Source organism: Sarcophilus harrisii, chromosome 2 (assembly GCF_902635505.1).
Source record: "Sarcophilus harrisii chromosome 2, mSarHar1.11, whole genome shotgun sequence".
In the NCBI taxonomy this organism is placed as follows: domain Eukaryota; kingdom Metazoa; phylum Chordata; class Mammalia; order Dasyuromorphia; family Dasyuridae; genus Sarcophilus; species Sarcophilus harrisii.
Window position 1 is genome coordinate 408,926,316 of NC_045427.1, and position 21,747 is coordinate 408,948,062.

The following is a 21,747-nucleotide window of genomic DNA, read 5'->3' on the forward strand; positions in this document are numbered from 1 at the left end:
CTTGATCAATATGTTCATACTGATGGACCAACTCAATAGATTACTTATCATAATCTTGGCAACATCCTTTTCATCCACTTTGTTTTTCCTATGTGGATGGCTAATCAATTTTCCTGAGACTGGTATAGCAGATGTTTGTTGAATTGAATTGCCTACAAGTTGGTCAATTAAAGGAAGACCATGTGTAATGATGAGACAATTAAAACCAATGGCCCTGAGGGGAGAGTCTCAACTCTGATGCTAACTAGATATGTGAACTCAGGCAATTCACCTAACTTCATCTTTAGAAAGGGGTACATTTTCTATGCTCCCAGAACTGTTAAGGAAATTAAATATTAACATTTCTAAAAAGTACAAGTGCTGTGCAAAAATGAGTATGTAAAAGTTAAGAGTATCATGTGCTCCATGTAATCCAAGTCATGAGGAATGGAGTGGTATATTGCAACTGAGATTTCATCCTCTTCTTAGCCAAAGTGTATTAAATGAAGAGAGAGGGAATTATTGTCTTCCCTATATTTGAGAGGCTATGTGATTAGTAACTTCTTGGGAAATCTGTGTGGCTAATGTCCTTAATGAAAAACAAAATGAAAGCCCAGGAGGTAATATAATGTAGTTTATTAAAAAGCACACCATATCATGTCTGACTCTTCAAACCCCATTTGAAGTTTTCCTGGCAAACACTGGAGCGGTTTGCCATTTCCTTTTCCATCTTATTTTACAGATGAGTGAACTGGGGCAAACCGAGTTAAGGGACTTGCTCAGAGTCACACTGGTATGAAATGTCTGAGGCCAGAAGACCTTAATTCACAATACTTACTTTGCCAAGGAAGCATGGGAAAATTGTTTCAGCTATCTTTCCTTGTCTGTTATAGAATGGTGTTAAGGTAGAATCCATAGTCCTGAACTTTTTTGTCTCATGGATGCCTTGGTATATATACCTTCTTAAATAATGTTTTCAAATGCATTAAATAAAATCCATAAGATTAATAAGGAAACCAATCATAATAAAATATAGTCATTGATATATATGCATGTATTTGTATTTACATGTATATACATATGTATATGGATATATACACATACATACATATATATATATGTTATGTGTATGTGTCCATGAATACCAATAATCCCTGATCTAGGTGGTATATATAGTGTATATATATATATATATATATATATATAAGGCATATAGTAGGACTTTAATAAATGTCTGATGACAAAGTTCCTTCTTAGTATAATTGTCCAGGAGACTATTTGAGGTTCACATCTCACATTGTGTATCTGCCGTTAGGAAGATCAGTAACTCTCAAATAGCAGGGTCCAAATCTTTTTTTTTTTTTTTTCTGCATCTCCAGTTTAGCCAAACATGGAGCTCTGCACAGGTGGGGGGCCTCAAAAAGTGATTACAGAATTGAACTGCAAGAGAAATGATCTATCAAAATGTTTATTAGTGTTGGAAGAAAAAATGCAATGGGAAAATGTACACATCTCAAGGCCTCAGTCCACTACAAAATTCATATCACAACTTACCCAGCTTAGTGTCAAACTGGGTTGTTTCTCTTAGGAGAATGGTCCCAGAGAGAATTATACTTTAGCAGAAAGTGACTTTGTTTAGTTGGATTTTTTATGTTCTTCCCCCCCCCCCTCTTTTATTTTGTTGTCAAAGTATGACAGTGATATGGGCTAGTGTTTTTTATTTATTTAGTTTTGGGTGTCAGTATTTCCCTATACTCAGGCTTCTCATTCCAGAATAAGAGAGCTATTCATACCAAGGAGAGGTGTTCAGATCCTCTCTTTAAGATGCAAAGTTTAAAGTAAACATCTCATCTTTATTTGGAGATCCAACAGCCTTTCCCAAGAAAGGTTTATAAAAAAGTACATACTTTATCCAGTTCCAAGCCTAGTACAACTCCTTAGGAATAGTAGGAACTAGAGCAATGTTTTCCTGAGTTTAATTCAAAATATTTGCTAAAGGAGTATGATAAGACCACATGGAGAGTCCTTTACTTTCCTTAAGTTTCCCAGTTGTCAAATTTCCCTGATACAACATTAGCAGGCAACATTCTGTATTCATTGGGAAGGGGGCATGTTATGCTCCCAGTGATGTTGTAGGCTAGCAAGAAATTCACTTTATCTGACTTTTGATAAGAGAAACAAACCAGTAGTATTCCTCCCTTCCTCCTCTTCCCCCCCCCCCTCTCTCACACACACACACACACACACACGTCAAAGTGTGTGGTTAAATTTCCAGAGTAAGCCATTTATATCTGAAATGAAGACAGGAAAATAATAAATACAAAGATTAAGTATTTACAATTGCAGCAATAACATGAGATGCCAGTAGATGATTAAACACAACATATTTACACTGAGGAAATAGAAAAAGTCATGCTACAGACAAGACCAATCCCAGGAAACTGGGATTCAGCTGATTGATGCAAGAGTCATGGCTATATCTCTGGCAATCAAAATTATTCTGCTCAGATGGCCTGTGAAATGATGGGGAGCCCCAGATGGGCTTACTCCTTCCCCATTAAGGCAGTGGCATGAGGAACTCAATAATCAGTCCTTGGTTTTCCTGGCAGCAGAATATGGTATTAATAGGCAGAAGCTGGTTTTGGTGAATCCTCCCTCCAGCCCTAGTGAAGCTGTGGATTATGCAAGGGTGAGATGACAAAGAAGGGGTTGAGACCCTTAAGACTATCCTTTGGCAGGGCAGAGAGTTAGACAGAGAAGGAACTTAAGCTTTGGCTTTCCCTTTTTTTGCCCTTATCCTTAAGATTCTTTAATGGAGAAATAATAAGCTAATATGCACATCTCTGACAGAAATATTTTGGCTCCTCTTCCTAGGGAAAGGAAGAACCTACTCCCATAGCTTTCATAGTACCCTGGGGAGTATCTGGTAGAGGCAAAAAAGGATTCCATTTTATCTGACAGTCTTAGAAGGCAAGAGCTAGGGAGATGGAATTTGAGTCAGAGATTCATTAACAGTGATAATGGGTCTAAGCCTACTATTTCCTTCCTCTCTCTATTTCTTTCATTTCTTCATGTTAACTTGCTTCTTCTTTGCAAACCTTTGACTCTCCTTCCTTGGGAATTGGATTTCAGGCTCTTTTCAAAATGGACTCTCTTCCCAAAAAAGTAGGCACTGCCCCCTCCAACCTAGTCAAAAACACACCGTTTCTTTTTTATCCTCTTGGATGCTGGCAACACAGACCCCCGTTTTAGACATAGCTCTAGGAAACAAATAGTGTAAGCTGTTCCTTAGCAATCTGATAATGGAGAGAAACAAAATTCTTAGGAGAGGCTCTGCCAGATGCAGAGAGAGAGTGTGTGTTTCCTCCTCATTGGAAGGTCTTTTTCTAAGGGGCTAAAAGTTTACATTACTTACACATTCATTTATAGGGCTTCTGCCTGAATTCTATTAATGGTTTAAACATAACTTTTAGAAAATGAACTCAAAGAACAGTGTATATTTTCATTATATGCATGGGATCATAGCACAGTACTTTGAATTGCAGTAGGTGCTTAATAAATGGGGGAAAATGAAAGAAAAACTAACAGGAAGGAATAGTAGAGGACAGAGTCGTTGATTTGGAGTCAGAAGACATAGGTTAGAAACTCAGCTGGGTAACTCATTTCTTGTATGACTAGGAGTAATTTATTTGACCTCCTTAGTTTCCTGATCTGTAAAATGAGATGGTTGGACTAGATCCTAAAGGTCACTTCTAGTCAGCAACCTATGTATATTTTTTAATGACCTAGTTGTCTTGTCTAAACACATTTGTTTAGATGACAGAAATAGATGATTTCTAAAGTCTTTTCCAGCTAACTCTTAGGATCCCATGGTTTTAATGACCCAGTAGCCTTGTTTAAAAGCCATTTATTTAGACAACAGACAAGTAGATGTCATTGGATAAATAAAAAGCCAAATTGTGGAGTAAAACAGTGGTTAAGATACACGTGAGGGCCACTTAAACAAGCAGTTTCACCCATACAGGGAACAATGGCTCAGAACAAAACCCAGAGTTCTCTGTATCAAGGACCTGGGCAAGAAACCCAATTTCAGCTTCATACCAAGCATCACAGCTGACTCTCCTCTTCCTCTCAGCCCTTCTTCTTCCCTGTACCCCCAATGATGACTTGACATTCACAGCTGTATCTGAATCCAAATCCCCAGGGACCCCAACCACTCTTTGGGAAGACAGCACCAAAAGTCACAGAGCTGAGCTTAGTGTTGGTGAAATGGCTGGACTCAGGTGGAAATGTCCAACCCTCCCCCCCCAATTCACATTCCCCCTCCCCACCCCCACAACAGAGCAAACCATCAGACTGACATCCACTTGGCCCTATTGCTCAAAAGAAGACAGAAGTTAAAATGAGGACATTTGGAGCACTCACTTGAATATGTGTAAGTGCTGAATTCACCAGGTCCAACCAAGAGCTGACTGCCCTTGGAGTCTCCATCTCAGCTGCCCCTTCCACTTATTTATACACCTTTGATGAAGTCCACGATTCCCTTAATACCCTGCATGTGACATCCCCCCTCTTTAATGGTAAATGTTTTGGAATGTCCATAGATAAGAAAATGGACTGTATGGAGGAAAGATTTCATGATCATGAGCATATCTTTTCACCTCCGGATGTCTGAATACTCAGACCGTTCATCCTCCCACTCTTTACTTCCCCGGGATCCCTGAGCTCCATGGTCCCCAGCTTTGCCCCGGAGGTGGGCATTTAGGTGAGTCTTGCTACCTTTTTCCCCCTTGGCACCTCTGGAAGCTTCCCTCCCACTTGACTCTGGGAGATGGTATCCTAGATCCCCTGGATGAGCCTGGATGGTCTTGGATCCTTCGGCCTGCAGCTGTCTGTTGGGAGTGACTGCTGGTTCCCCCTGAGTAGCTGAAGTACAGAAGCTCAATATGGAACAAAGGCTTCCCCAGTTCTGTTCACACTGAGCCTGCACACTTCGGGTGATGGCCTCCTTCACTTCTTCCCCACAGGTCAGCAGCATATTCACCAGGTCTACATAGGGTCTGGAAATGCAAGTACAAAGAAGGGGCCAGATGCCCAGGATAGGGAAGAGAGAAAGAAAGAAGAAAACAGACACTAAGAATGAAATAAGCTTAGGAAACTCAAGTATAAGAGCCCAGTCCACCCTCCCCCAAACACTGCATGGGTGATAAAAGAACAATTCTAGAACCAAAAAGGATTCAATCCATCCATGTCTCAGCTTTTGCTGAATTCCTTTAAGGAGTTTCACATAGAACTGTTTTAGAAGAGTGACCCTAGTCAAATCAATTAGACAAAAATATATGATCCATCATGAATAAAACCAAGTGTTCAATGAATACCTAATATCTATCCTTGGATGAGTAACTTCCTTGGGTTTCATTTTCTTCATCTGGAAAAATAAAGGGGTTGGCCTCCGTAGCCTGCTCTAAATCTATGATCTAAGATGTAAGGAATCATGCTAAATGCTGGAGATGTAAAGAGATATGAGACATGGGTCCTAAGTATAGGAAGCTTATAATTAATTGGAAAAGAGAAAAGATGTGTGTGTACACACATAGTAATTTGGCCATATATATGTATGTACATATGCAATACATATATATACACACATATGACATACATAGTTATACTTCTATATACATAAATGTATATGTTTGTATATAGTTAATGGAGGGGAGAAAAGGGATGTATTTATATACAAATACATGCACATACAAAACACATCCCTTTTCTTTCCTTCAATACATAGATATGTCTCGGTGTGTATATATATATATATATATACTTTTATATTCATATGTGTATACATATCTACATGTGTGTGTATAAAAGACCAATATCATAACTGATATTTATACAATATTTCAAAATTGCTTTCTAGCAATTATTTAAGACTCATAAGAGCCTTGTGAGGTAGATACTATAGATATAACCCTCCCGCTTTATAATAAGTCTCAGAAATGATGGATAACTTGTCCATAGGCACAAAGTTAGTGTTATTGGTAGACTTGAACACTGGTATTCTTGACCATGAATCTCCACAACTCCTCAGTAACAAGACCAAATACAGTAAACACTAAATGTTGACATTTGGGTGGCATGGTAAATAGACTGAAGGACTCTGGAAATAGAGAAACCCTAGTTCAAAACCTGCCTCAGATACTTCCTAGTTATACAATCCTGTTCAACTCACTTAATCTTTCTCAGTCTCAGTTTCTTTATCTGTAAAAAAAAAGATGTTAATAATAATAATAATAATATCTACCTCATGGGTTCTTGTGAGGATCAAAAGACAATATATGTAAAGAGCTTTGCAAACTTTAAAGTGTTATAATTATTTAAAAAAATAAAATAAATGAATAGCAGAAACAAAAAGTTGCTTTGTTTGTGACATGGAGATACTACTACCTGTTCATGAGTTGGTTGGAAGAGCTAATGAAAAAATAATCACTTTAATACAATGAGTTATAGTTTACAAAGTATTTTCCTTGTAAAGTAGGGTTATGAATGTTATCCACCCAATTTTTAAAGTGGTAGGATTTGGCCTGGAAAAGACTTCTCAGATTATCTAATTCAAAGCTTTTTAAACTGTGGGTCACAATCACATATGGGGTTGTGTAACTGAATGTGGATATTGCAAAATTATGATTTATTATTAGTAAATGTTTGACCATATACCTACTTATATATCTATATAGCTAGAGTTGTGTAAAAATTTCTAGGATGAAAAGAGGTCAGGAAGACCTAATGTAGTCACCTGATTTTAGAGGAGATCCAGACCCAGAAAAAGAAACTGATTTGCCCATATCTGATTGTAAGGTAACCTCATCTGTCTTGGGAAAGGAATGCTGGATTTTTGAGAACCCCACTGGAAGTCTTTAAATAAAGTGCTACATAGGGTTAGCCAAACCCAAACATATGTGGCTTACTTAGTCCCTGAACTCATAAAGGTTGATGTTCTGACTTGGGTACTTACCAGCAGAGGATTTGGATAAATCAGTTTGGTCTGGGGCCTTTCCAGGATGAGGAGAAGGAGGAACGATTAGTCCATGGGGGTCCATAAAAAGAACACAGTATTCTATGTTGACACACTGGGGTCTGTATCCTCGTGCTGACATCACTGTGGGCAAATCATAGCCTCTCTGACCCTCCATTTATAAAATGGGGGTGGGAATGTCTGCCTGCTTTACCTCACAGGAATGTGGGGAGCAAAGTAAGCCTCTGTAACAATTAAAAGGGCTTAAGAAATGGCTGTAGTTATTCGCTTTAATTCCCTGAGACTGGAGACGTGCAGAATGCCTATGCTGAGCTGCCCTGAATAAGGGCTAAGTGTCCTCAAGCAGAAACATTCAGTTCTCTGGCCACTCCACCTGCCTTGGGTTACGTTGTTAGGAAAACAGTGCCAGAGGAAGGAATGGCAGAGCTGTGTGAGCTACCCAATACCAGGCACAATGCCTCCTTCCCACGTCTCAAGGCCAGTCTGGGACAGTCTCTTGTTCAACTCATAGTGTTTGCTTTTTGAGGTTTTCTTAGCCCACAGGGGCTGCAATAGCCCAGAAGGCCAATGCTATCAGGAATGTGGCCAGCCAGGGTTCCTAAGTTATCCACTTCTTCACTTTTTGCTTCCTAGGGCCCTTAATACTTAAATATTTCTGCTCTGAGCCATTATTTGGGTCATAAAGTTCACTTAGGAATGTGTGGTCACTTAAGAGAAGGAATAAAACTCCCCATGGTACACTGTAGTAGAAAAAGCACTGGGTTAGAATTCTGGTCATTTTTATGCAAAAGAGAGAACCCAGAAGTCTTTTTTCATGTTAGCTCTGCTATTTGACTGTCTGTGTGATTTTGGGGCAATTCCTTTCTCTGGGCCTCAACTTCCTTTAAACTAAGGAAAATAAAGCATTTAAATAGTATCTACTATTTGCCAGGCACTGTGCTAAAACCCCAAACAATTAAAAAAAATCCCAAACAAATATTAACTCATTTGATCATCAGAATAACATTGGAAGTAGGAGCAGCTGTTATTCCCATTTTATAGCTGAGAAAAGTGAGACAGGAAGAAGTTAGATGACTTATCCAAGATCATATAGCTAGCAAGCTGTCTGAAGCAGCTTTGAACTCAGGTCATCCTGTCTCCAGGCCAAAAAAGTGCTCTATTTATTGCACCACTTAAAGTGGAACTAAATGGACTTTAAGTTCTTGTCCAGCTCTGAATCCCCAAATAAAGCAATGAGGACCTGCTTTGTGGTCTTAGATCCCAGCTTCTTACACTGTGGGTTCCAATCTCATATGGAGTCTTATAACTGAATGTGGGGATCGCAAAATTATGATTATCAGTATATATTTGATTTATATATCTATTTTATATACAAAAATTTCTCAGGTGAAAAGGGTTGTGAGTAGCAAATGCTTAAGAAGCCTTATCATATTATAGTTAATACTTATATTAAGCAATGGGCAGACTTGAATTTTTGCTTGTCATGTATGCTACACTTTGAGACCCACAAAGGAATTAAGTAGTATTTAAAATCCATCAATCCTTACCAATCCTCAAGCTTCACTAGAGGAAAAAAATTAAATCCCTGAGAAATGAGGTACTTTTTGCAAGTCCATAGCAAATGGAAAAGACATAGAGACTCTAGACTTGCTATGGATACTTTGGTGCTTGACCTAATAGGGAGTGACCCACAGTGGTACAGAAAACAACACTAAATTTGGGATCAGAAGCCCTGATTTTGAATCTCTGGCCAATTATTATCTTTACCAGCTCTGTGACCTTGAATAATTCAATTTCTCCCTCCAAGCTTCAGTCTTTTGTAAAGTAAGAAGACACCTCTGAATTGTAAACCCTTTGTTTGTCCTGACAGTGCAATATTTAACAGAAAGAGCATCAAACTGCATTTAATGAGCCTCTAATTGCAAATGAAATCTCTATGGGAAGCAGAGAAATGAGACCCAGTCCTGGCTGCATCTGGGGCTGCTTAACTCATCCAATCTCCATATTGAACTCTTAGAGGCAGAACAATGTGGTGGAAAGAATGCTGGCTTGGAGTTTGGAGACTGAGTTTAAATCCCAACTCTGATACTTATGAAGCTGAAGCTGGATAGCATCGAGTAAGTCATTTTACTTATCTAAGTCTCAGCTTCCCAATTATTAAAATGGGGGTGATAATAATAGCCATGATACTACTAGTCATAATTCACTACCTACTGTTTATGGTTGTTGTGAGGGAAAGTGCTTTGTAGACTTGGGAGTTATTACTGTAACTATTTTCTGCATTTTACTGTCTCCTTCTCCAAGGAGAGGGGTGGAGTCAGCTGTAACCATCCAGGTTGGTTGGCTGATTTCTATTCTTCAGCAGGGGGCATTTTACTCAGTTCTTGGCAGCCCATGGAGGTGACTGGGAGTATGGGCTAGGCAGCTCTATTCACTTAGCTTGGAACTCTTTGCCTGACAAGAGCTGCGTACTGTCAGGGTGTGCAGAACACAGCTAATCTAAGTTGCGTCTTGAGTTGGCACGATGCCTTCTCATTCTGCAGCCTCGGTCTGTGTCTAATGACAAAGCCCAGCTCCCTTAACTGGGTGTCAGCGAGGCTAAAGGATTTAAAAAAATACTTGGAAGGAGACGTGCCTGGCTGCTCCAAACCACTGATTGTTGCCAGCAACACAGCAACAGTGTAACGGCTGGAGAGCCAGGGTGGCTGGGGCTTGGAGGAGTGTCTGATGACACCAGAAAAGTTTTTGGTTTTGGGTGTGTGTGTGGGATGGTGATGGTGGTAGAGGAGACAAAAGAGCAAAGATACTCATATTTCTAGAGTATTTTCTTTCCTCACAATAATCTGGTAAAACTGGTAGTGTAGAGATTATTATTATCATTTGATAAAAGAGGAAACTGAGGCACAAAGAGGCAAAGTGATCTGATAGGGTCACACAGCTTATAGGTATCATAGCCTCCATCTGAAATCAATTCTGTACAGCTCTATAGAAACAAACTTTGCTCCAGACTGAATTTTAAAAAAATGTTTTTTTTTTTTTTTCATTTAACAGTCAAGAAAAGAAGGTTTACCAAATGTTCTGCTGATGAAGGAAGATTGAGTGAGGAAATGGGCTGGTAGATATTCTAAGAGTGACCGTTTCCTTGATCTCCACATGGAGGATCGAAATCTTTTGGTACCCATTACTCTAGTTGTGGCTAGGGGTCCCAGGCTACACTGACATTAAAACAGGCTCCTGCCTTTGGATTGATAAAACAGACATCATTAGATCTGCAGGAAGAGGAGCTGGGTTCAAAACCCTGGTTCTGACACTTACAAAGTCATGCTCTGCTGGACCATTAAATCCCCGAACTTCACTTTTCTTGGCTATCAAACAGGGACAATAAAACCTGGAAAGCATTTTGTCAGCTTGTCATGACAAGATCCTGCTGAAGGCCAGGTTTTCCCACTGGGGTTTTTACTTCTTTTTAGAATCTCTCAGTGTCCCTGAATACTAAAGGATCCGTGCAGTTTGTCCCTGGGAGCCCAGAAATAATCCCATGACATGGGGGTGGGGTAGGGTCCCTGAGGAGATTCCTAATTCTTCAAAATGGGTCAAGCCCTGACCTACATTCCAGGTCCCACCAGAAAACTCACACTTTTAGGGAGGGCTCCATCATTCTTTAAAAAGCAGGCAGTAGTCCCAATCAGAAAATTTAGCAATGCTTGTTCAAAAATTTTTAATTCTAAAAGAGACCATTCTAGAAAGACCCAAGTTTCTCTAAGATATAGGAGAATAATAGAGACTTCTAAGTTAACCTTCCTATTTTCAATGCATGGAGCCAACATTTTTGTTTCCTAAATGATGTGTGTTGGTCATGCACGTGAATGAACTTGGTGAGTGTTTTTTGGCCATGAAGACTATTTGCCTCTTGTCTTACTTAAGAGTTTTGAGGATCAAGCTCTCATTCCCAGAGCTGCTTAGAAAGGAGAAAGTTTCACAACTCCCTCTTCACCTATCACAGGCATGTGTGAGAGATTAAAGAAAGGCCATAGTTAGGAACTCTGAAATGGCTTACTTATTTGCTATGCAGTGAGCTGCCATCATGGGCCAGGGGAAAGGCTTAGGAGCAAGATTTGAATTTGCTTTCAACTGGTATCTGAGTGCCTCAGTTCCTCTCACTGAAAAGTAAGAAGCTCAACTTTACCATCTAGAGATCATGTGAGGCTGAATAATAATCAAACACTTGGAATTTACTATGAAGATGGAAAAATTATCCTTCAGAGGAAAACATTTGACAATTTTTTGTTGAGTTTGTGGATTTTCGCCATAATATTAGATACTCTCATTGGATGTAAGGACAATTTGTTCCATGTCCCAAGGTAGGTTGCCCCACTCCAGGACAAATAGGATTTTTACATTCTCTTTTATATAGGGTTGATTCTGGAGTCCTAGGTGACATTAGTGGGAACAATTCTTGCTTTAAATCTAGGCATCTCAGGTCACCAAAAGATACTGAGATTTGGTGAGTTTGAATTGCTAACAGCAAATGTCAAGGCCCTCAAATCACTAGTAATTACTGGAGAGACTTCTGAGGCATAATAAAAAGAATACTGCTTTTGGAATCCAGAGATCTTTCATAAACAACTCAGAGTCTCAGTTTATTTATATGTAAAATGGGGACAAAAAACCCCTGTACTACCTATCTTACAGAGTATCATGAGGATTAAAGAGATCCAGTATAAAAACAAATGGATTTGTAAATTTAAAGCATCTATTAATATTTTTTAAACATACTAGGGGTTAAATAAATATTTTCTGAATTGAATTAAATTATAACATAAAGACCTGCTATTATTTGACCTACTTGACATACATCCTGAATCTATTGATCACTCTTTATTTTTCAGAATAATCACACCCCAACATCTCACTTCAGAATTAAAAAAAAAATTCCCTTTAGTTCCTGATGAGTTTTTTTTTTAAAAGAAATTCTTTCTGGCTTTCTGGGAGAGTATGGGTGAGTGGTGATAAAGGAGGAGTAACTTCTAGTGTGTGGGACTTTGGGAGTAAGTTCTCTGGTATAGCCTATGACAAATTATATCTCTTTTTAGGATCCCAGTTACATAACAGGGATCATGTCTTTTATTTCATAAAGCTGTCTTACTGTCAGGCAAGATACTACTTGGTTGTCTCTGACTTATTTTTAAGAGTCCTTTAAGGTCTTAGTTTACTTAAAAAGAAGTTGAACTTGGCCTGAATTCTTATTGGGCCACTTACTACTTGTTTGACTTTGGGAAAATCATATATCCCTTTTGGGCCTCAGTTGTCTCCTCTATAAGATGGTGGGCTTGGCCTAAATTATCTCTATGGTTCTTTTAGTCTCTAAAACTTCTGATGTTAAGATGGGTCTGGATTAAAGCTATTTTGTTGATTTAACCTAGCAGTGGCTCATAGGATTTCATTAGAATAACCAGAGAACTATTCTTTTCTTGAAGTCACACCAAAGTGACTGATATTTCTAAGGCCCTTTTAAAGACTATCTTAATAATTGTTTTAGTAAAACTTGCCCATCTCTGATGCTTCTGGATTTTGAAAAGGTAGCTGATACTTCTTACCATCATGCAAATGCTAATGGGAGAAAAGGCCTGAAGGTGCCATTAGGGCTTTTGGGTAGAAAATTGTAATCCTTTCCATTTTTTAGGAAAGGTAATTATTCAAAAAAGAGATAACCTTCCTTCTTTCCCCCGACATCATTCCCAAACCCGACCAAAGCAAGGGAAACACCTTTTGCTGCTAAATTGTGACTAAGCAGCCAGAACTCACTCATGCACTAGCAGATCTTTGAAATGAATCATCTCCACCATCACTTGTATGTTCTCTTTGGCAGCAGAGCAGAGGTTGTGTTTTAGGTAGCATTCCCGCTGTAACTGGAATACCATCTCCTTGATGGCTGGGCACTTCCGGCTGATGCAGCTGAACTTGTGCCTCAGGGCATGGGCTTTACATTTCAGGGCATCTTTGATGAAGGATTTACCCTGAGCAAATAAAGATGGGAGCAAAAGAGAAAAAAAAAAGTGCACATTGGGAGATTTAGATTCTTATACTCTGTCACTCACAGATCAAGAGCTGGAAGTGACTCTAATGACCCTAGAAGCCACTGAATCCAACTCTCATTTTACAGATGAGGAAACTGAGGCACAGAGAGATTAAGTGACTTGTCAAGTTCACAAAAGCAGTAAGAGTCAAGATTTGAAGTCAGTTCCTTAGATTCCAAAATCAGCATTCTTTCTACTGACTTCCAGTTTCCTGCTATATAACTTTGAGTAAGTGTTTTCCTCTAAGTTTCCTTCCACATAAAGTAAATAGTAGAACTATACAATGTCAGCTCTAACGGACTATGATTCTATATGTGCACATTTTGTGTTTGTTCTTTCTGGGCCGACAGCTGTAACAGTTTCACTTTAGAATAATTCGATAAGTGAAATATTGTAGTGGGGAAAGTAACCCAGTTGGAATCAGGAAATTTGGGAGATCTGGGCTCAAATTCTGGTTTTGATAATCACAAGCTGTATGACCTTGGACAAATAATTGAAATTCACTGAGCTCCAGGTTCTTCATCTGTAAAATGGCTAATAGCTAGGGGCAGCTAGGTGGCACAATGGATAGAGTACCATCTTTGTAGTCTCAGGAGGACCTGCGTTCAAATTTGGCCTCATAAAACTCTGGTCAAGTCACTTAACCCCCAATGCCTCTAAAAAAATTCAAACCAAAACAGTAACTACTGACTTCCCGGGGTTGTTTTGGAAAAAAAACAAAAAAACAAAAAAATCTCACAGTGCTATTTTAAAAAAAAAATCTGTTGTCATTCTTATTAGTCAGGAGGTGTGGCCAGCTAGACCTTGAGAAATAGCAAGACTCTCTATGCCTTATTAAAGTCTTTTTGTTTTTTTTTTTCTTTCTAACCATTGCAGAAGCTCTCTCTGATGGAAGCTCCAGTTATATCTGACTCTAGGCAGCTGCAGCTTTCCTCAGAATGATCACTGGTCAGGTTTATATCTACTGTCTTCCCACCCCAATCCTTCCTCAGGGTGTTCCTCCTCTCCCTCCCTTCTTCCCTCAAACCCCCACCCCCAATGGAAGGTTCCTTTTGCATGTGCTCAGATTGTACATGGATTCCTCAGTCAGCTGTAATGAATCGCCTTGCTCTTTTTCCTTCTGCTTCCATTTTCAGTCTCAGGAAGAGATATTAACATAGGCTTTTCTATCTTGCTGGAAAACCAGCTGGAGTAGAAAGAGCACTGGCTTCCACATCAGAGGGACTAAGGTCAGACTTCTGGCCCCTTCTTATTGCCTCTGTGACCAAGGATGAGACATTCTCCATTTCTGAGTTTTAGATTCTTTCTCTATAAAATGAGGGAGTTGGATTGAATGACCTCTGAGGTCACGTCCGGCTCTAAATCCTATGATCCCTCCTGCCTAGGACACTGCTTCCCTAAATCCCCAAGAACTTTCCTCCCACACCTTCCGGAGGAAAATTCCTTTCCACTGGAAAATGATCCCTACTCTTTTAAGCTATTAGAATTGTTGTCTCTGTGACACTTGCCTGGCAGCATCTGGAGATTTGAGCTACCCAGATGACATGGGCACTCCCCCTCTTCCTCTCTCTCCCTGCCTTGGAGTGGCCAAATCATCCAGCTAGGCACACATCTGGCCTACAGTTCTCTTTCCTGGCAGCCCTATTGTTCTCTTCTTATTCTAGAAAGGAGACAGTTGTTAGGGGCTTCAGAAGGGAGTTTGGAGCACTTAGTTCCTTTATCAAACTCCATTGGCAGATCAGACTTATGAGTCAAAATTTGCCCAAGTCCTCACACTTTCCATTACAATAGTAATAAGCTGTTGCAGATGACTTTACCTCATGGTTTTTAGATAGACACAAGGAGTTACATAGGAGTCAGAAAAGTAAGAAGATTAGGGTTAGAATTCAGGGGCTATTCAGCACATTTCTATGGTTCTCTCTTGGAAGCAATTGTAATATTTGAATATATCTTCTTTGCAACAGAAAAAAATCTATATAGTTCTCTTTCCTTTTTCCTTGGCTCTTTGTCTTCTTTTTCCTCTCCCTACCTTGACACCTTATTTCCTACCCACCTCAAGAAATAAAAAGATCAGTCATTGTACAGAGTAATAGGCACCTTTGAAAACCTTCTGGAAACTAAAATCTCTAACTCTGAGAATTATATCTGGGTATATATAGATTTTGAAAATAAGATTCTTAGGACCATAGCAATTAAAAAATACATCAAGTAATTGCCTTTCTCTTCTGCTTCTTTACTTATCATTATTTCAATGTTTTAGGGATCTGTGAAATATAAAAATTAAGCATATATTCTGCTACTCTGTTCATTGGTGAAGAAAGCTAGTCTAGGAGAAAGAGTACTCGATTTGAAATGGAAAGACTTGGGTTTGGGACCCATGTCTGCCATTATTGATCTTGGATATTGGATAAAGTGTTTGCTTCACTCCTCTAGGTTTGCTTTCTCAACTCTAAAAGAAGACAGTTGTGACTAAATGAATTCAAAGATCCCTTTTGGATCCAATTTCATATTCTCTCTACATGTCACAGTCTTTGGAGAATTTCTAGGGGAAAACAATTTCATCATCTGGTGCTTAAGCCATTTCAGTTTTGCTAAGTTGTTCCAATACAAGGACAGACACGAGTCTATTACCAGATCTTCATGCAAAGTCCTCTTAGCCTGGTAGGGGTGGCCAAAACTTTCATTCCACTGGCAAAAACTTTTAGAGCTTGGGGCCAACTGTTAGTAAGGCATCAGACCAGAATCTTAGTAGAGAACCACTCTACTATGCTTACTAATTCCAGGGAATGTCAATCTGTCTTTGTTTACCAGAAGGAGTGATGGGGAAGTAGAGCTTCAGAGCTTATCTCTTCTACTGTTGTTCTTTTGCCTTCACTCCCTGCTGCCTCTGACATCTCTCAATCAGTACTCCAGCCTCTAGCCTGCAAGTCTCTTTTAGCCTATTTCTAAGGAAGGGTATCTGATGCCAGTTACTTCTCAATGCCAAAATCAAGGGGGAAACATTTGACAACGAGAGACAACACTGCTTTGTATGCATTGCCTACAAAATAACACCAGCTCATGGCTAAGGACTTTCTAAAACTACACTATAAACTGCAAGGTTAAGCCAAAAGTAGCTGTCCCATCCAAATGTTTTCTTCTCTTCCCTGTGAAATGAGAGAATAGGTTTACAAGACTTAATAACAGGATGCTTCAATAATGTATAAAATGGTCTGGGGAGAAAATGAAGGCAAGGGGCCCAATGTTATATGCTTTCTGAAAATATATTTTTATTGCCAGTGTCAGAGCCAATTTTTTTTTTCTTTTTTTGCTGTTTGGCTGCTATGCCCTATGTAGTGAAGTTGTTTTAATTCCTATTAACATGAAGCTAGTTGTGTGTATTCTACCTAGATTAGGATTAGTTAAAGTAGAGAACTGAGGGCAGCATGGAGATTCTTGGGGGAGGATAGACAGAGGAAGGCAAGAACCATTCAGATGGTCCCACTGGGGGCAGTGAAGATATGGCAGAAACAGATGAGCATTTCTAGTTAGAAAATCTGGGTTCCAATTCTGACTCTTAATAGAGTCCCTTCCCTTTCTCCTGCCTCAGTTTACTTATCTGGAGGGTGAGATGGGAATGAACCATGAGACAGGAATGAACCAAATGATGTTTTAGGTTCTTTCCCAAGTCTAAAATCCTACAATGCTAATAAGAGGGAACTTGTTTGTATGACTTCTCAGTTTCAACTAACCTTACAAAATGAGCTAAAGTAGCTCCTAAAATACTGTGTCACTGTGATCAACAGTGAGGCATAGTGAATTGAGCACTGAATTTGGAATCAATAAGATGTACAATTAAAAATGGATTCTCAAAGGCATGGGAATCTCTCTGTGGGTCAGATTTCTTATCTATAAAGTTAGGGATAATGATATATATGACATTTTATATATATACACACATATATCTTTTCTAGACTTGGACTCAGTTTGTTAGTTTCTTACTAGACTGAGAACTCAGTTTGTTAGTTTCTTACTAGACTGAGAACATATGCATTTTTATATTGGTTATGATACAATAAACATGCTTGTAAAATATTATGAAAACCTTAAAATGTCTTATAAGTGCAAATTATCATTGTAATCATTGCCCTTGTGTTTTGAAAGAAATTATAATTGTTCTCTTGTATTTAATAACTTATTGCTGAATTAGAACCAAGGTTTTTTTTCCTACTTTTATCTTGATTTTTGATTAATATATTATATTTACTTAAGTTTGTAATATATAAGAACTCTCTTTTAATGCTTTAATATTCTACCAGGAATTTTGGAACACCCTGTATTTTCTGTATATTTGGAATCATTAAAGAATATTGCTATTCTCAAAAAAAAATACTGTGTTAGACTAACTTATCCCTGAACTGTATGGTTGCAATAGTGTATGGGAGCAGGAAAATGAGGGTATCAAGTGGGGGTGCCATCTCAGGATTTCTTTTGCCTTCCTGGGTGTGCACTTTCTGTCCTGAACTTGGTCTACATTGTTCAGATTCCCAGATGATTGCTCAACTCTCTTTATTTCACTTTGCTTACGCACATTCAGCCTAAGAGCCCAGAAGGGTTTAATATAGAGTCAATTCTGTGACCCCCATAATACTTAACTGAGCACTAGGGGAGGGGACATCAACTCCTCCTTTTGAATTTTTATGAAATCTGCAAGATTAGATTTTTTTTTAAAAATGTTTTTTCTATGAACATTTCACAAAATTATTTACACCCCACATTCAATGACATATCAGATTTTTCTTTACCTGGGCATCAAATTTTCCAGCGTTGTGTAGGAAGGTCATGCAAATATCATGCAAGCCTCGAATCTCACAGGAGTTGTTTTCAAAGCACTCAAATACTCCACATCCCACGTCGCCAGCATTCACCAAGCAATGCTGGATTTCCGCTAAAAGAAAGATTTCAAGACAAATCCACACAGATAGTTAGACTGAGGAACCAAGGAAACATGAATTTAAAAAAAATTCCTAATGACTATTTCAGGGCATGCAAAGCACAGGAAATTGGCATGTACAAACAAACAACTCCTCCCCCCTCCCAAATAAACAAATTTTAAAAACTCTAGTTATTTGCAGAATTCAGACCTAACCTGCATTATAAAAATAGTATCCAAAAAGGACAGTGTTCTGCCATTCCATTTCATTCTACCATTTTCACTGAACCCTTAGAGGTATTTTGCTTTAGAGCAGATGGTATTTTAAACTCTGCTTATTAAGTCTACCAGGCAAGTATTTTTTTTTTTTTTAAATAGACTCCTTACCTCCCTTTAACATTTGCAATACTTCACCATTTTGGTGGTATCGGTTAAATAAAACATTTGTCTCTATTTAGATCTGTAGGAGCTGCTGCCTATTAAATCCCATCCATTTCCTGCCTGGCAGAAAAGGATCTCAGCCAAATGGAGTTTCAATTCAGCTTTATGATTCAACACCTAAAAATTAAAACAAAATTCCTATTAAGGCAGTGCCTCGAAAACCATCTGCATTAAAAATACCAAGCTGGCGGAGCTGTGGTTTGCAAGGAGCTTAGGAAGAGAGTCAACTTGGGGGCAGCCTTCAGGGCTAAGTGAATGATGCCCAGAAGCTGAATGATCTACTCAGAGGCTCCTTTAATTAGAACTCGAGAATGAGACAAGATTTCATTTAATTTTCCATAAACCCCAGCAGTATGATCCAGCTCTCTAGCTCCCTCTTTCCCTTTCTCCCTCTCCCCCTTCCTCCCTTGTCCTCTCAGGGCAATAATTTCTTTTCTTCGGAAAGGAGTGAGAAGCAAGAGATTGCTTAAATACTCTTTGTAAATTAGATAGAGGAAAGAGCAGTGAATTTGGAGTCAGGGGATCTGGGTTTGTATGCTAGGCTCTCTAATCACTATCTGTATGGGCAAGTCATGCACTCTCTCTCCAAGACAGTTTCCTCAATCTGTAAAATGATAACATTAGACTATCACCCTTTTCAGTTCTAGGCTCTATGGGACATTCCATTCCAGTCCCCCTTAACCTCATTTAAACGGTGATAAAATGAAATCAAGGCAGGCTCACAGTGGAGCTGTGACAACCAGCTCCAGGATAGTCATTAACTCAGGCAGCACCTGGGTACATAAGACTGAAAACTGGTAGTGCTTAGAAGGTAAGCGCTATAAGAGATCTTATAGATACCTGCCTATCCCTTCCATTTTACAATTCCAGAGTGGTTAAGGAGCTTGCCCAAGGTCACATAGACAGTAGAAAAGAACCCAGTGCCTCCCTCTAGCTCCAGTCTGCTTTCTCCACACACTTGGTTGCCTCATGCTATATTAGGAACTATATTGTGTTATTCTCTGGGAAAGCTTTACAAGCAGCCCTGGAGGGACTAGTGGTTGGAGTGGCGACTGATTCTTTGTCAAGGTTTGGATAGGATCTTGAATTTGGAGAGGTAGGGCTGGAAACTCAGCTGAATGAAGTCTGTGTTTGGCACATGGATGGAAAAACCCCTTTCTTCTCCCTCCTCCATAACCTCCCTCCCCCACTGCAGTCGCTGGGTGCAGAGAATGTTTCATGCTGCTGGGCTTCACGTGTGACCAGCCCTAATGGGCACTCGTGCATTTTAGCTCGCACGGGGTTTGAACTAGTGCCGCTGCAGCATTTACACGGTTAAGGAAAAAAAAAGCGTCCGGGGGTGGGGAGAGCGAAGAAGCTGCAGGAAGCTTTTCTTTCTCTCTGGGAAAAGGTCCAGCCCCGTGCATTGCACGCTTGGGCTCTTCCAGGAGGCTCGCCCACGAGGGTTTGAGGCGCAGCGGCAGCGGCAGCAGCAGTCCAGTTCCCGGCCAGTTGCATCATTTTTCTTCACTCTCTGCTCTGCGCCAGAGAAGAAGGCAACGGCCGGTTTTGGATCCGATTTCGCCTCCCCCACCCCATCCCCAACTCTTTGAGCTGTGTCTGAACCAAAAGCCGGTAAGAACCCGTGGTCTCCGGCTCAGGAGAGCGAACTAAGTTAGCTGCTCGCACACACAGCATCTTTCCAGATGGAAGCCAAGGCGCTGAGCTGAGTTTAAGCGAAGTAGGGGAAGGAGCCAACTTCCCAGAGCGAAGCTTGCGCCTGATGCCCGCAGTCTAGGATTGGGAGCCACGCTCCTTCACACCGGACAGTTGCCCAGAGTCATAGGGCTAAGAGACAGAAAGAATCTCAGAGATCCATTCCCCCCCCCCTCCCTTTTTTAAGCAAATGAGGAAACTGAGGCCAAGAGGGGAAGTGATGCTGCTGCACTGTTAGGAGCTTCCTTGAAGCTTTCAAATACGAGAACAGCAGCAAGCAGCCCTACCCCAATCCAGGCAGCTCATTGCCACGGCAACACGTGAGGATTCAGGGCTACCGGTGCCTGAGCATTTCTGTGCAGAGGAAAAGTCAGAAAGCCGCGAGCAGTGTGCCGGGCGATCAGGGGGTGGCCCAGGAGAGTTTGCATGCTAGACCGCTGCTCGGTAACTCATGTTTTCTCTAGGGGAGAGAAAAAGAAAGAGAGGAGGGAGGGAAGGAGGGAAGGAGAGGGGAAAAAAGAGAGAGAAGGATAGAGAGGGAGGGGGGAGAGAGAGAGAGAGAGAGAGAGAGAGAGACCCCTCTCCCTGCACCCATTGCATTAAAGGGGGAAGGGGTTGGTTGGTTTTGGGGGTGGTCACAGACTGCAAAACCCAGCTTCTTTACAGTCACCGTAGCACCCATGAACCTACCTGTGTTTTGCAAGGAGAGCCGCCCTTTCTGCGGAATGGCTCTGTCCTGCGTCCCTTCGGGTGGATTAGTAGCTTCAGTCCCCAGCACGGGATCGAAGCTGACCAACACCAACGCCAGGGTCACTAATTGGATGAACCGCTCCACACACATGGTTGCAGTTACAAAGCTCCCGCTCTGAGAACCTTTACTCTTTGTGTTCCCTTCCTCTTCCTTCGAGTATTCTCCTCCTCCTTCCACTCTTCCTCCTTCTCCTTTTTCCTCCTCCTCCTCCTTTCTGACTCCACAGAGCGTTCGGGAAGGGAGCTCTCTGTAACCTCTCTTCGGAGAGCATGTGACCCGTGCCGTTGCCAGAGCTGTGGAAGTGCCCAGGAATGGAAAGGATGGTGCTTCAAATATCCCTGGAAGCTCTGGTGTCACTTGAATGAAGGAGTCGAGCAGGTGTTACCCCCGAGCCCCAACCAATCCCAGCCCCATCCCCGTTTGACTATATGGTCAGGGGGCGGAGCTTGTTCCTAACTACTACTCGCTAAGGGAAGCTAATATTAGGAAGAACTTGCAGACCTGGGTGCTGCATGCATCCACATCTATACGCATATCCTTACGCATCTATATATATGCTCATAGAAATTGCTGATAGAAAAAAAAAAAGATCACAGCTGTTTCGAATTTACCTGAGCTCCGGGCTTTAGGGCCCAGAAGCAGAAGCGGAAGCCGGGAGACGGCTCCAGTCCTTTCTGGGATTCAGTGCTACTGATTCTAGGAGAGGAGAGACAGCCGGGTATAGCTCAGTGCTGTATTTGTAGTAGAAGGACTTAGGTTAGAATGCTGGCTTTGCCTTTCATCATCTATGTGACCTTGAGCAAACTCCTTCTCCTATCTGGTCCTCAGTTTCCTTATCTGTGAAAGGAAGGCATTA

General features: G+C 40.5%; 1 protein-coding gene across 1 annotated transcript; it reads right to left on the minus strand.

Moving 5' to 3' along the window:
- Positions 1–1,431: 1,431 nt before the first annotated feature.
- On the minus strand, positions 1,432–21,286 carry STC2 (stanniocalcin 2). Its single transcript, XM_003756834.2, has 4 exons — positions 20,831–21,286; positions 17,877–18,019; positions 12,821–13,032; positions 1,432–5,039 (listed from the first exon to the last, which is right to left on the minus strand). Exons 1-4 carry the CDS (start codon positions 20,979–20,981, stop codon positions 4,637–4,639), a joined length of 909 nt encoding a protein of 302 aa, XP_003756882.1. The 5' UTR covers positions 20,982–21,286; the 3' UTR covers positions 1,432–4,636.
- Positions 21,287–21,747: the final 461 nt, after the last annotated feature.

What these genes read in the sequence shown, in the direction of transcription:
- STC2 (XM_003756834.2), bottom strand. Translation starts at nt 20,981, where the DNA reads ATGTGTGTGGAGCGGTTCATCCAATTAGTGACCCTGGCGTTGGTGTTG. An exon ending in GCTCTCCTTGCAAAACACAG is followed by an intron (nt 18,020 to 20,830) that starts GTAGGTTCATGG and finishes TCTTTCTTTTAG; the next exon opens with CGGAAATCCAGCATTGCTTG. An exon ending in AAAGATCTGCTAGTGCATGA is followed by an intron (nt 5,040 to 12,820) that starts GTGAGTTCTGGC and finishes TTGCATTTCCAG; the next exon opens with ACCCTATGTAGACCTGGTGA.